The sequence below is a fragment of the Lepidothrix coronata genome, unplaced genomic scaffold (genome assembly GCF_001604755.1).
Source record: "Lepidothrix coronata isolate B3197 unplaced genomic scaffold, Lepidothrix_coronata-1.0 Scaffold4, whole genome shotgun sequence".
NCBI lineage: Eukaryota > Metazoa > Chordata > Aves > Passeriformes > Pipridae > Lepidothrix > Lepidothrix coronata.
The window spans coordinates 732,890-746,022 of NW_016690184.1; the positions used below are offsets into that span (position 1 = coordinate 732,890).

Genomic DNA, 13,133 nt, shown 5'->3' on the forward strand with positions numbered 1-13,133 from the left:
TTTAGTTGATCTACGTCACCATAAGAAAACAGCTCCCACTTTTTAAGAAAGTGCCTTTCTTCATTCTATTTGTAATAGTTAAAAAAATTCCTTTTAATCCCTGCCAGTGGACATAAGCATGATACGTCTTACAGCAACAATAATAATAAGAGCATTATTATTATTAACAATAACAACAATAATAATTAAAATGTTCTGAATTTCTTTCCAATTTTCTTTTTTAGTCTTATTTTATTAAGTAGTTAAATTACCTAGCCATTAAACAGTGCCTACTTGAGTGCTTGGTAAGTTACATGAGAAAAGATCATAAAAAATAAACCTAGCTCTAGGTCATTCTTCTGGCTAACTCAGTGAGCTGGTTTTAGTTTTAAGCCCTTCGAACATGCTTATTGCAATAGTTAATTCTCTTTAGATTTCATTCAAAAATCTTGCCAAAGAGATAGTTAATCTTTTTGTACCTTATAGGTTAAATACAAAAAAAGAGCCTGGTATGATTTAACAATTTTTCTCAGTATTAACACTGATAATTAAAAACTGTCATTGTTTAAGACTGCTCTGTCACATAGCAATTACCTTGTGTACATTTACAAGTGTATCCATTGATGTGATCTTCACAGGTTGAGCCATGTAGACAAGGTGATGAATTACACTCATTAACTTCAATTTCACAAAACTGTCCAGAAAATCCAGCAAGACACCTGAAGCAAACAACATCCAAAAATGTTATACTGTGCATAAACATCATATAAAATATACCTTGTGTGGAAACAACGTGTCTAATGTATGTGCATTAACAAGACACAATCCCATATATTCCGTTTTGTTTTAAGGAGTATTTTACTGGAACTCTTCCAAGTTTCGTGTTGCAACCTATGGTGGTCTTTTAGGGGATTTATGATGGCAAAACCCATCCACGAATTTCACATCTGGATCATAATCAAACATAACAGTCTCATTTACAGTTTACTGGTTTTAGCAAACTGAATACAAACCTTTCTTAATGCATTCTTGGGAGACTACCTACTGAAATAGTTTAGCTAAGTAACTGCAGTCTATGTTTGTAAAAATTGCTTGTTGACAAATATTGCACTATGTAAACTACAGCATAGAAGATAACCTTCAGGGACAATGATTTCATTATCATTCTAGATATCAAATATTAGTCATCTTGAAAAAACTCTTCTGTAGTTTTGTGGTTGTAAATTCTATGGGATAATTGATATCAAAATAGTTCTATATAATTTCAACATACAATACTCACAAGACCTTTAGTGAAGTTCAGAAATCCTACTAATCTCATTATTGAAACACATCCTTGCACAGTTTTACTGATATACGCAAATATGTTCTGAAAAACAGGGTCCCGTAACGGTATTTACATATACTATTTTGAGATGCATTATACATAGATATATTTCACAAGACAATGTATTCAAAAACTCCTGTTAGTAACTGGGTGGTGCATTTGTCTTCGCTCTAATGAAAAGCATAAAAGTTTATGCCCTGCTTAGAGAAAGATGAGTACATAAACAGATTACCTTTGAGTAAATTCAGTCATGTCACCTACTCCTTAAGGTGTGAATACAAAATATATCATTAGGATGAGGTACCTGCAGTGTCTACCTTAAGCTTTCCAGACCCTGAAGCAAAAGAGAAGGAGGATGGACGACGAAACAGGTATGCCTAACACGTCCTGAAGGATCATTACACTATGTATCAGTAATTATGTTTTGGTTTATTTTTGCTTTTTTGAGCACATTTTTTTTATTTTATATGAAATACACTCTGGGTAATTAGAATTTGGGCCCCGTCCACCCCTCCAGCTTCTCTCTCTCTCTTACACACTCTCACACACTCTGCCAACAACTTCCGGCTGTTGTTGATATCTAATTTTCACAGGAGCGAAAAAGAACAGCTCCGATTGGTCCCTCAGGGGGAACTCTCCTGGGACCAATCACCTCTAGGCCCCCCTTCCTTCTGCACTGACCTTGGTCTACACTGTTGTTCACGTGTTCTCACTGTGCTGTTTCCTGGCTTTAATTCTTCACAGAGCAACAACCTTCTGTTCTTAAATATGTCATCACAGAGGTGTTACTATCACTCCTAATTGTAGGAGCCAGTTCTTTGCCATTTTTAACCTGCATCTGGCATTATCTGCAAATTGTGATGAAATTATACTTGCAAACTTTCTATTTTGCAATCATTCCTCACTTCCTACTAATCTCATCTGAAATGGAAGCTCTATCTTCTACTATGAATACAAGAGTTTATTAATGCCCTGCAGGAAGCTAACGGGCACTTGCCCTGGTTGTGAGAAGCACAGTTTCAATAGCATCTATATTAAGTATCACCCGCTGGAACTTCTGCGTGGCCCTGGGCCCCCCCCCCCCCCCGCCAGAACCTCTGTGTGGCGCAGGGCTGCCCCCGGGCCCATGCAGGGCCGCCCCCGGTGGTGGTAAGGAGGAGAGCTTCACTGGCGTGGCTTTGCACCCTCGTGGGAGAGGAGAGTGGAGGCCTCGGAGCACACAGAGGTTTGCCGGTCCGGTCTAGGGGAGGGGAAGGGTGCCGGGTGGGCCGTGGGGGTCCTCAGACTGACAGGAGGGCAGGCAGGGCAGCCCTGCATGAAGTGTTGCAGGTAAACGGTGCGTGGGAAGATATGAGGCAACACAGTGGGGGGAGGATAAGGTCAGGGTGGATAATGGTTTCTTCTGGGGCATTGGGAGTCTCGGCCAGGCTAGGGCCTTGAGAGGTACTCGAGCCTCGGGTGTGTATGGGGGCCAGAATGTTCATTCATTTGTTTGGTTTTGGCTCACCTGCGGCTACTTCCCAGGTTCGGTATGTTCTGGATATATTTGTTACATCCTGAAAGGGTGGTCAGGACAAAGGGTTGTTCCTGGGTATTTCCTTGATATTGAATATAGATAGGTGGTAGAAAAGTAGGAAGTGAAAGACTTGCCCTAATCGTTTTAATAGGAATGAAGCCTGTGTACCCCTATGTGGTTGCAAGCTATGCCGGCAATGGTACATGCCTTCAGTAGGGTCCCCCATGCCAGACAGGTCAAAACCATTGGGCCAGATACAATACATCCTTGGGCAGAATGAGCTCGTTAGCCTCCTGGCAGTCATCTTAGGAGAAGGACAACTCTAATCCCAAACTGGGGCAGATGGAGCTCACATAGCCCTGTAAGGCCATCCATCTAAGTGATGGTCACTCTAATTAAACCTACGTCCTGAGGACCTCGCTGCCACCGTCCAAGCTCGCTCAGCCCCAGCAGATGAACCTTTAGGATTAAAGGGTGGGTTCAGTTCCACGCATACCGCATCTCACCTAAAATATCCATCGTGCAGGATCGAAGGCCTTACCCACATTTGCAAAGCCCTGTAGTGATGGGTGAGGGTTGAAATGGCAGGTGAAAGGTGCAGACCCAACCCTGCATGCAGGCGGTTCAGGATATTGGTCGTCAGAGACTGACAGGAGATGACAGTCTCTTTGGGCAGCACTCCGAATGTCCAAGCAGCCTTTTCAAAGACAGCACTGCTTGCTTCACCCGGAGAGGGGCCTAGAAAAGGTGTTCTAAACAAAGCTCATATCCCCCTTCACCCGGTTGGTTAACCACGGCCAACGGGCATCTTCTACAAATGTGGTCACACAAAGATCAAAAGACAAAGCCATATACCTGTCTCCCAAGGTGTACCCAAATTAACTCTAGCATGTTGGAACATCAGAACCATGCTTGATTCTGCGAATGGCGGATGTCCTAAGCGTCGTTCTGCCCTAATTGCCCATGAACTGACATGTCTCAACATCAACATAGCTGCTCTCAGTGAAGTTCGCCTTCACAAGGAGGGCAGCCGTAGAGAACATGGTGCATCCTGCAGATGATAAGATCATTATCCCTGGTGATTTCAATGCCAGAGTAGGAAAGAATTTTGAAGCCTGGAAAGGAATTTTAGGCAAGCATGGTGTTGGAAACTGCAATGATAATGGTCGACTTCTGCTAGAATTCTGTACAGAGCAACAGTTCACCATCACTAACACTACCTTTCAGCAGAAAAATAGTCTGAAGACAACCTGGATGCATCCTAGATCTAAGCATTGGCACCTCATTGATTATGTCTTGGTGCAACGGAGAGATGTCTGTGATGTCCACCATACCTGCATGATGCCTAGTGCAGAATGTCAAACAGATCATCGTCTTGTGCACTGTAAACTTAACTTCAATCTTAAGTTCAAACCAAAAAGGGGCAGTATCCAAGGAAGAGACTCCAAGTGAACAATCTCCAATCAACCACAGTGAGAGACAGATTCCAGGCAAATTTCAAACTAGACTCAAAAACCATTCCATAGATTCTACAGATGTCTCTCCTGAAACACTTTGGCACCATATTAAAAACAGCCTCTTGCAGTCCTCTGAAGAATCCTTAGGGTTCTCCTTCAAGAAGAACACGGACCGTTTTGATGAAAACAATCAAGAAGTCCAGGAATTGTTGAAGAAGAAGAGAACCACTCACCAAGCACATCTTGCACTGCCATCCTGTCACGTAAGAAAAACAGCAGCATGCAGCAAGCTCCAACAGAAACTTTGTGACATACAGAACAAGTGGTGGATTGATCTAGCTGAAAAAACTCAATTATGCGCAGATACGGGTAATCACAAAGGATTCTATGAGGCTCTGAAAACAGCATACAGGCCTACATACCAGGTCCAAAGCCCTCTACTCAGTGCCAATGGTCAAACGCTTCTGACAGACAAAACCTCCACTCTGAATCAATGGTCTGAACACTTTCAGACTCTCTTCAGTACTAGCCATGTAGTCCAAGACTCAGCAATTCAGTCCATCACACAACAACTGGTAAAGTATGAATTGGATACTGCCCCCACTTCAGGAGAAAACCTCAAGGCCATACAGCAGGTGAAAATCGGCAAGGCAGCTGAGGTTGATGGAATTCCACCCGAAGTCTGGAAACACAGGGGTCTTGCACTCCATGCTAAATTGCATGAGTTTGTGGTGCGCTGTTGGGAACTAGGCGAACTACCATCAGACCTTCGTGATGCAGTCAGCATCACCTTGTATAAGAAGAAAGGTACTAAATCAGACTGATCGAATTACTGTGGTATTACTCTGCTCTCCATTGCTGGCAAAATCCTGGCAAGACTACCCTTGAACAGACTAATACCCACTATAGCAGAAGGAATTCTACCTGAAAGTCAGTGTGATTTCAGAGCCAACAGGAGCACCAAAGACATGGTGTTTGTTCTCAGACAACTGCTAGAGAAGTGTAGGGAACAGAACAAAGGTCTCTATGTAACCTTTGTCGACCTCACCAAGGCTTTTGATAGTGTGAGCAGAAAAGGTCTATGGCAGATTTTGGATCGCTTAGGTTGTCCCCCAAGTTCCTTAAAATGATCATCTCACTCCATGAGGATCAGCACGGCCAAGTCAGAAATGGCAATGCACTTTCTGAGCCCTTTCTAATAACTAATGGTGTGAATTAAGGCTGTGTTCTCGCACCAACCATATTCACAATCTTTTTCAGCATGATGCTCCAAAGGGCCACTGCAGACCTCGAGGATCAGGACAGTATCTACATTCGATACCGTACTGATGAAAGCCTATTCAACCTAAGGCGACTGAAGGCCCACACCAAAACCTTAAACCATCTTGTCCAGGAGCTACTTTAAGCTGATGACACTGCCCTTGTCACCCATACAGAAGCAGCTCTGCAGCGTTTAACATCCTGCTTTGCAGACGCTGCTGAGCTCTTTGGGCTGGAAGTCAGCTTAAAGAAGACAGAAGTTTTCTATCAACCAGCACCTCAGGAAGCCTTCCATCATCCCCATATCACCATTGGTGAATCAGAGTTCAAATCAGTCCAGCAGTTTAATTACCTAGGTAGTTTCATCTCCTCAGATGGTAAGATTGACGGAGAAACAGACAAGAGGTTAGCAAAGGCATATAGCGCCTTCGGAAAGCTTCATAAAAGAGTTTGGCGAAATAAACACCTGAAGAAAAGTACAAAGATCAGTGTTTACAGAGCCATTGTGCTGTCTACTCTCATATGCATCTGAATCATGGGTCATCTACTGCCACCACCTGCGACTCCTAGAATGCTTCCATCAACGCTGCCTCCGCACAATCCTAAAGATTCACTGGTCAGATTATGCGACTAATACATCTGTTCTAGAACAAGCAGCAGTCACAAGTATTGAGGCCATGTTGATGAGAACATAGCTGCAATGGGCAGGGCACGTCTCAAGGATGAAGGACCACCGCCTCCCCAAGATCTTACTTTATGATGAATTTGCCACTGGCTGCCACATGAGAGGAGTCCCGAAGAGAAGATACAAGGACTCCCTGAAACAACATCTCAGCCTTGGCCATATCGATCAACATAACTGATTTACTCTGGCCTCCAGTCGGGAGGTCGGGAGACACACTATCTATAACGCTGCTGATGCTTTTGAAAAAGCACGCAGGATCACTCTTGAGGAGAAAAGGCAACAGAGAAAGAATTGTGCCTTGCAGAATTTAGCACCTAAGGAGTCCTTCTGCTGTACCTTTTGTAACCAGACATGCCTATCTCATATTGGCCTTTTTAGCCACCAGCACGCTTGTAACAAACGTGGGTAGAGCCCTTCCCCCTCTAAGTGTCTAAACAACCTTGTATATACACAGGCTTAGAATCAGTGGCCAATTTCCACCTATTTGGTAAGACCTATATTACACCTAAATTAAACCCTAGTCATCTAAGAAACCTGTGAGTCAAAATGGTCCTGAAGTGTAACTATAATATTTAGACATTTCCAAAATATAATTAATTCCTAAATCAGGACTAAGGTTTGCTGATCATTTTAAAGGTGCTTTCTCTTTATGCGTATGCTTTGGGCTACTGGCTGATATGAACACAGAATATATAGTAATGTATATATTATACAGATTAGTTTGCTTGTCAACAATTATTTTACTGAATATAAAACTTGAGATAGAACAGATGGGACATTTAAGAGAGAGTAAGAATGGAAACAGAACAAGAGGCTGGGAATGTTTAGAGTGGGAAAATACAAAGATCAAAACAGCAGACACCTTTGAACACACGAGAGTCACTGAAGAAAAGGGAAGTAAACTTTAAAAAGTGTGTGTTCTGAAATTTTATTTCTGTGACAAAAGACAAAAAGGTATCAAGAGAAAGAAGAGAAGGGTCAAGCCCTGCCCTTAGAGTGACAAAGTTGCCGAGTCACTGGCCATCTGGAGCTAGGAAGAGCTGGTACCCTAGTCATGCTGTATTAGGACCATGACTTTTTTTATGCCCATTTCATCTGAAAGTCTAAAAAACCAAAAACTCTGGGGCATAGACTGTATGTGCTTGTAAATTCTAATTTCCTCATCCTCAGTGTTGGTCTCCAGTAACTAGAGCTAATCTACCTTAGACTTTCTCTTCCTTTCTTGTACCCCTGCACTTCTGGAGGGTGTTGGGAGTGATAACGTATATATACCTCAGGATTAAAGGGTGGGCTCAGTTCAGCGCACGCTGTGTCTCACCTAAAAAATCCACTGCGCAGGCTCGAAGGGTTAATGACCTTTCCCAAATCTTCGCTCGCGAAGACTGGCCATTATATATATATATTATATATTATATATACTTCCAGCCCTATTCTTCTAAAGAAGTTGTACTTCTTACAGTTGGATCTTCAAAGTTTACTTTCACTGAGATGTTCAGTTTAAGAAGTTCACCAGTTATCACTAGATGATTCCATAACATGATGGTTGCACTCTCACCGTCCCCCAAAGTCCTGAGATAACAAATTGTCATGTTAAGCCTTGATGACATGAAGATTGTTTTGTTTATAGAGCTAGTTGGCAAAAAAATTCAAAGGTTTGTACTTTTCTCTCGTACTTGATGTCACAAGTGGTTGCAGATACCTGGGAAGATTCAGTCATTGGGTAGCAGTAATAAACCACTGCTGCCTGGGTCCTGAACAACACCCTATGTTGGTGTGGTGTCTGCATAGTTTTTTCTCTCACATAGTCTCAATCCTCTCTCTCACTACTGTTCTGCCTGCAGCAGACTTTTTTCCCCCAACTTAAACACGTTTCTCAGAGGTGCAACCACTGTCACTGATGATCTCGACCCTGGCCAGCAGTGGATCTATCTCGGAGCCATCTGGTATTAGCTCCGTCAGACGTAAAAATCCTTGCCACACAAACCCAAAACAGTTGTGAAGATTTATTTTGACAGATAAAGAATTCTAGCATTATTAAGATGATTTTCATTACGGGTTCACAGCAGCTGCTCTTTGTTCCTGCCTCACGGGACTTTGTACTTTGATTCAGTAAAATAATTATGCACTGAAGGCCTTTTTTTTTTTTTTTTGCAAAAAACAGCCAGGACATTTAAACAGAGTAAGCGAGACAATACACAGAATCAAGGAACTGGCAGGAAAGGGTCTGGAGAACAGGTCTGTAATGGACTAAGTATAAAAGCAATTTGCAAGCTTGAAGATGGCCTAGCTACACAGTTCAAGCTAAAATAAAGATGACTCATTCAGGACAAGGGCATAGCAGTCTAAGGGGCTGCCTATTAATATAATGAAGTATCGATCTATAATCTAAGAAAGTTATATAGATACAGAAAGACAGTGAGTGTTATCTATATGCGTTTTACCAACCTGTGTTTAGGAAGGACTAACCAGGTCATAAGAAATATTCACAGATTTAGTAATTTTAAATCATAGTTTAAACATTTGCTACTATGATATTGATAAGCTTACAGAACTACAGGAAATTGTAATGTTATTGATATTTTATCAAACAAAGGTCAGAGAAAATAGCACCTGCCTGATTTAAGTATCTCTGTCTCAGTGCTGTAGACATCCTACCCCAAGGCTGGCTATAAAAATGGATCAGACCCCAGCTAATTGTAAGTAATGAGAAACATCCTTGCTTTATATATAATATTTAACAATCTAATGTAGCACATAGGAGAACGATCACAGGTCTGCATTCCTGCTCTTCATCATATCAAATAAAATAATTAAAATTTGAAGTGCAGCAGAGAAAATTACCAAATTAAAAAAAAGGGATACCTTAATTTTTTTTTTTGGAATCTGGATTTATCAATCAATAATAAACACATACTTCTTGCAAAGAATTAGCAGAACTTAGACTGAGAGAAGGAAGTAATTATTTTTCCATTAGTTTGGAGTTCATCAGATCAAACCCAAGAACATCAATGACATCAGTTTCCAAATCAAAGTACCAATCTTTTTTTTTTTTTAGATTAACACTAAAAGAGCAGCAGAGGAATCTATTTATGAATCAGAACACATCTGAGGAAAGGTCTTCCTGAATGTCTGCTGATTTCCAGAGTTCCTCCTACTTTAACATAAACTCAGCTTCTTAGACTCTTGTATCAAAGATTACTGATCAAAACATTAAATTTAGACAAATCTGAAACACCCCTCAATTGCTTTACTTCTGAAAATTATGCTAAATAAGATGATAAATTATTTTAGATTCTGGAAGGAGTCATCGGAGAAGGGGTAAGGGAACTTGACAAACTTGTTCAAGAATTTTATTCTGAAATGGAGTTATTAAAGCCCAATCAGAATTTTGTAATAACAAATTTGGGGTTGCAAAAATATTTGTACTTTTTACATTTCCATATAAAGAGTGAGTAAATCAATAAGAGATGTCAACTCCTAGATGTCCTACAGAAGATTCCTGTTAAAAAACAGAAGTGATAACTGTTGTCAAACTTACTTCACGTAATTTTACATTCTAAGGGCTAGTGGTATGCAAACATTTCTACTACACCAAATAGTACTTTTAAAACAATTCTGAAGTGATTAATTAATAATTTATTAAGAGAATTAAATGAAGGGTTTTGGTCTATGGCAATTATGGCTGCAGACACAGTAAAATTTTTTGTATGTTAGTAAACTTTCAAACTCAGAGCAAATATGTAAGAACTCAAATGTCAGCCAAATTTTCCCCTACAATTCTAATTTAAATCCTATTGTAACTCGCCACTCTTTGAGTCTGTTTTGTAACTCATCTTTTAAGTCTATTTTTTACCTGTACCCTTTTCCTTCTCTTTCCCTCTCTTTCTTCATCTACCTTGTGACCTTTTAAAGCTTATGAATAATTTGTGTATTAGTGAGCTATGAGGTTCAGAAAAAACATGGTTTCTACAACATACAAGTTTATTAGGTTTGTCAGGGAGCAAGGATTAACTGCAATTTTACTTAGAAGAAAACATTTATGCTGTAACCTTTACCTGCTTGTGTGACTTATTCAACCTGGTAAAATCAATGTACTTTGTGGACCAGTCCACACAATGAAATTTGTTTGGGACATCAATTTTTCTTTGTAAGTGTGAACCTTGACGACTGTGGTAATGTTTTGTTAATACCTCTCAGTTAGGTAATTAGGACTTTTGGCAGAATAATAGATCAATATGAAAAGTACATGTCCTGAGCAACTGTCTTGCCTAAAATAGTCTTGTAAATGTGCAATCTCTTTTGACATTATTCATGATTATTTTTCATCTTCAAATCTGCATTTTCTGTCCAAAATAAATCTAGTTAACTGCTCTACTGTAACAGGCCAGCTCTGTCACTGCAAATTTATGCTAGGATTGCTATACATTATTAACAAGCTATGAAAAGTCACTGGCTAAATGTCATGGAACCTGAGATATAGCAGCACCTTGGGATTCATATAGCAAACAGTTTAGTTTTAATCATCTTGGACCACAAGGTGCCTTGACATTTGCGAGGCAACTTTTTCCTTTTTAACTTCCACTGGTATCAGACTTCTATTATCTCAACCATAATTTTCAACTTCAAATGTGATAGGAAGTTGTACCTTTTAAATCAAAAAAGTGAAAAATCGATCAAACATGGACCTTATCATTCATTTAATCAATGCTCATATGCTAGCTTGGAAAAAAAAACAAACAGGAAGAGCAAGGAAAACCAGATAATTTAAACACCTTCAGGATTATTAGAGACATTTCCTGTGAAATACATGACTCTTGTCTTAGCATTATTGAGGCATGACCTTCATGAGAAGTATTAATACTACAAACTTCTGCAAAACCTTTTTAATTTCAAAGAAAACAATTAATAAGAGAAGTGATTAATTTTAAATATATGTATCATTACAACACGATTTCTTAAATCTTTAATTTTTTTTTTAATTCTTCTACAGTGACAAATAAATTCTCAATTTTTATCATACTTTGCTCTCTAACAGCTAACCTTTTGGACCATAAGTTTCAATTTACTGGAAGCCAATGCATAATTTTTGCCCTTTTAATTAGAATTGTTCACAGAAAAAAATAAAAAAAGACAAACATTATTTTATTTTACTGAATTTATTTCTTAACATATACAACAACAAACCAAAATCCTGACCCTATCAACATTGATTTGAATAATGAAATCTGTCTCATTTGGAAGTTACAGTGTGAGGTTCATAAGATTTTTAATGTTTAGATTGTTTAAATTCTTTCAAACTTTGCTGCTCTAATTTCTGTGTGTTCTTTTTTCCTTATCTTACAAATCTGCCTATACATTATCTGTATTGCCTTAATACACACATGAAAAAAAGTTGCCTCATAAATTAATATATATTTAAAGTACTGTCATCAGGTTATACATTGAATGACCACAACCCCCCATTCCCCATTACCCCTACACCACGTGGGGGAAGGAGAAGGAGGCAGAAGAGTTGGAAAAAAAGAAGTGAAGTTAAGCAACCCCAACAAAAAAACCCTACCAACCAATTAACTAAAAACCTTTAAGACACAATTACAAAACAGCATCTTCAGGTGACAATGGTTTTGGTCTATTTTTTCCTTCTATTTCTCACAATGTTGTAATTGATGATTATAACATTAAATTGATTAATATAAAGAAACCCCAACCTATTGGCAGTAGAATCTTTTATAGCATTATTGTTTCACTTATCAAGATACTGAAACTTTTGAGATATTTGTTTCATAAGGGTAAGATTATTAGCTATGGAGATATTACTGTGAAGCTGATACAGAATTCAGAGAGGAAGCTTTTATAATTATCTAACAATGGCCAAGCTCCTCATTGCTTTAGAAGTAACTTCTACAGCAAATCACTTCAAGCTTTCTTCCAGATATTCCATTATTCTAAGATTTGCATCATACATTTAAAACAACTTTCATAGTGAGTTTTACCATGGCCTTCAAGTAACACTAAAAATGTGGATACTGGACATGAGCTTATCTTGGTGGAAACTGTCCCATGTATGTTTTACCATCTACAGATTTTGAGCTTTTACCATATTAAGCTCAGATGCAGTAATTCCCTATGGAAAACTGAAAAACAAAGCTACTGCATCAAAGCAAATTATCTCCTGTGTGGTCATCCATCTGGTCTGAAGATTGTGGATGTTGGTCAATGATGCTATTAAAAAAAATAAAATATGTGTTTATTGCTTTTAGAGACTGAAAAATTGATAGAGGAAGAAAAGAACATTGATTTTGTGTGCACATGTGTGTGAACTCTTAGTGATTTCTGGAATCCTATGTTGGAACAGCATAGATCTTTGTTGGTACTGTGGTTTCACTGTGGGTTAAACCCATTGTCTCCACAAGCCAAATGACTCTATGTTCAAAATAATGTGAGTCAGCTGCCTTATCATTAATGCTACTGAAAATTCCTTCTCCTGATGTACTTTGAAGCATGTTTCTATGGAGAGATTCTGTGAAAGCATCCAGTAAGGAATTTACAGAAATCTCCCAAGAGCTTTTCACAGATTATTTTCTGTAAAACCCTTCCCAAAGGTGATGCTGTGATTGTTAATTTTAGAACACTGACAATGAAGCTTCCCCTAAGCTACAAGTAAAGCCTATCATGCTTCTTTTTTTTATTTCTCTTCCCTTCTCTGCATTCTCCTTTAATGTACTGTCTAGAATGAACTAAGTTTATTTACCTCTGAAATAAAATTTTCCATAGACTGAAGTAAAAATAAATTATAGCTCTCCATGGTGGTCAGGAAATGTTAGTTCTATTTTAAAGAATCGTGAATGTGAATAAAAAAGAAAACCAATAGTAATAATGCACTTGAGTATTGGGATCTGGGGCTCTGCT

The 13,133-nt window shown here is 39.0% G+C and overlaps 1 protein-coding gene across 1 annotated transcript in view; it reads right to left on the reverse strand.

The window, feature by feature from the left end:
* EYS (eyes shut homolog (Drosophila)) overlaps positions 1–13,133 on the reverse strand; it is a 784,118-nt gene that overhangs the window by 358,167 nt on the left and 412,818 nt on the right. Inside the window, exon 26 of the mRNA XM_017823913.1 lies at positions 574–698. Within this exon, the coding sequence (XP_017679402.1) occupies positions 574–698 (125 nt within the window). The remainder of the gene's footprint in view (positions 1–573; positions 699–13,133) is intronic.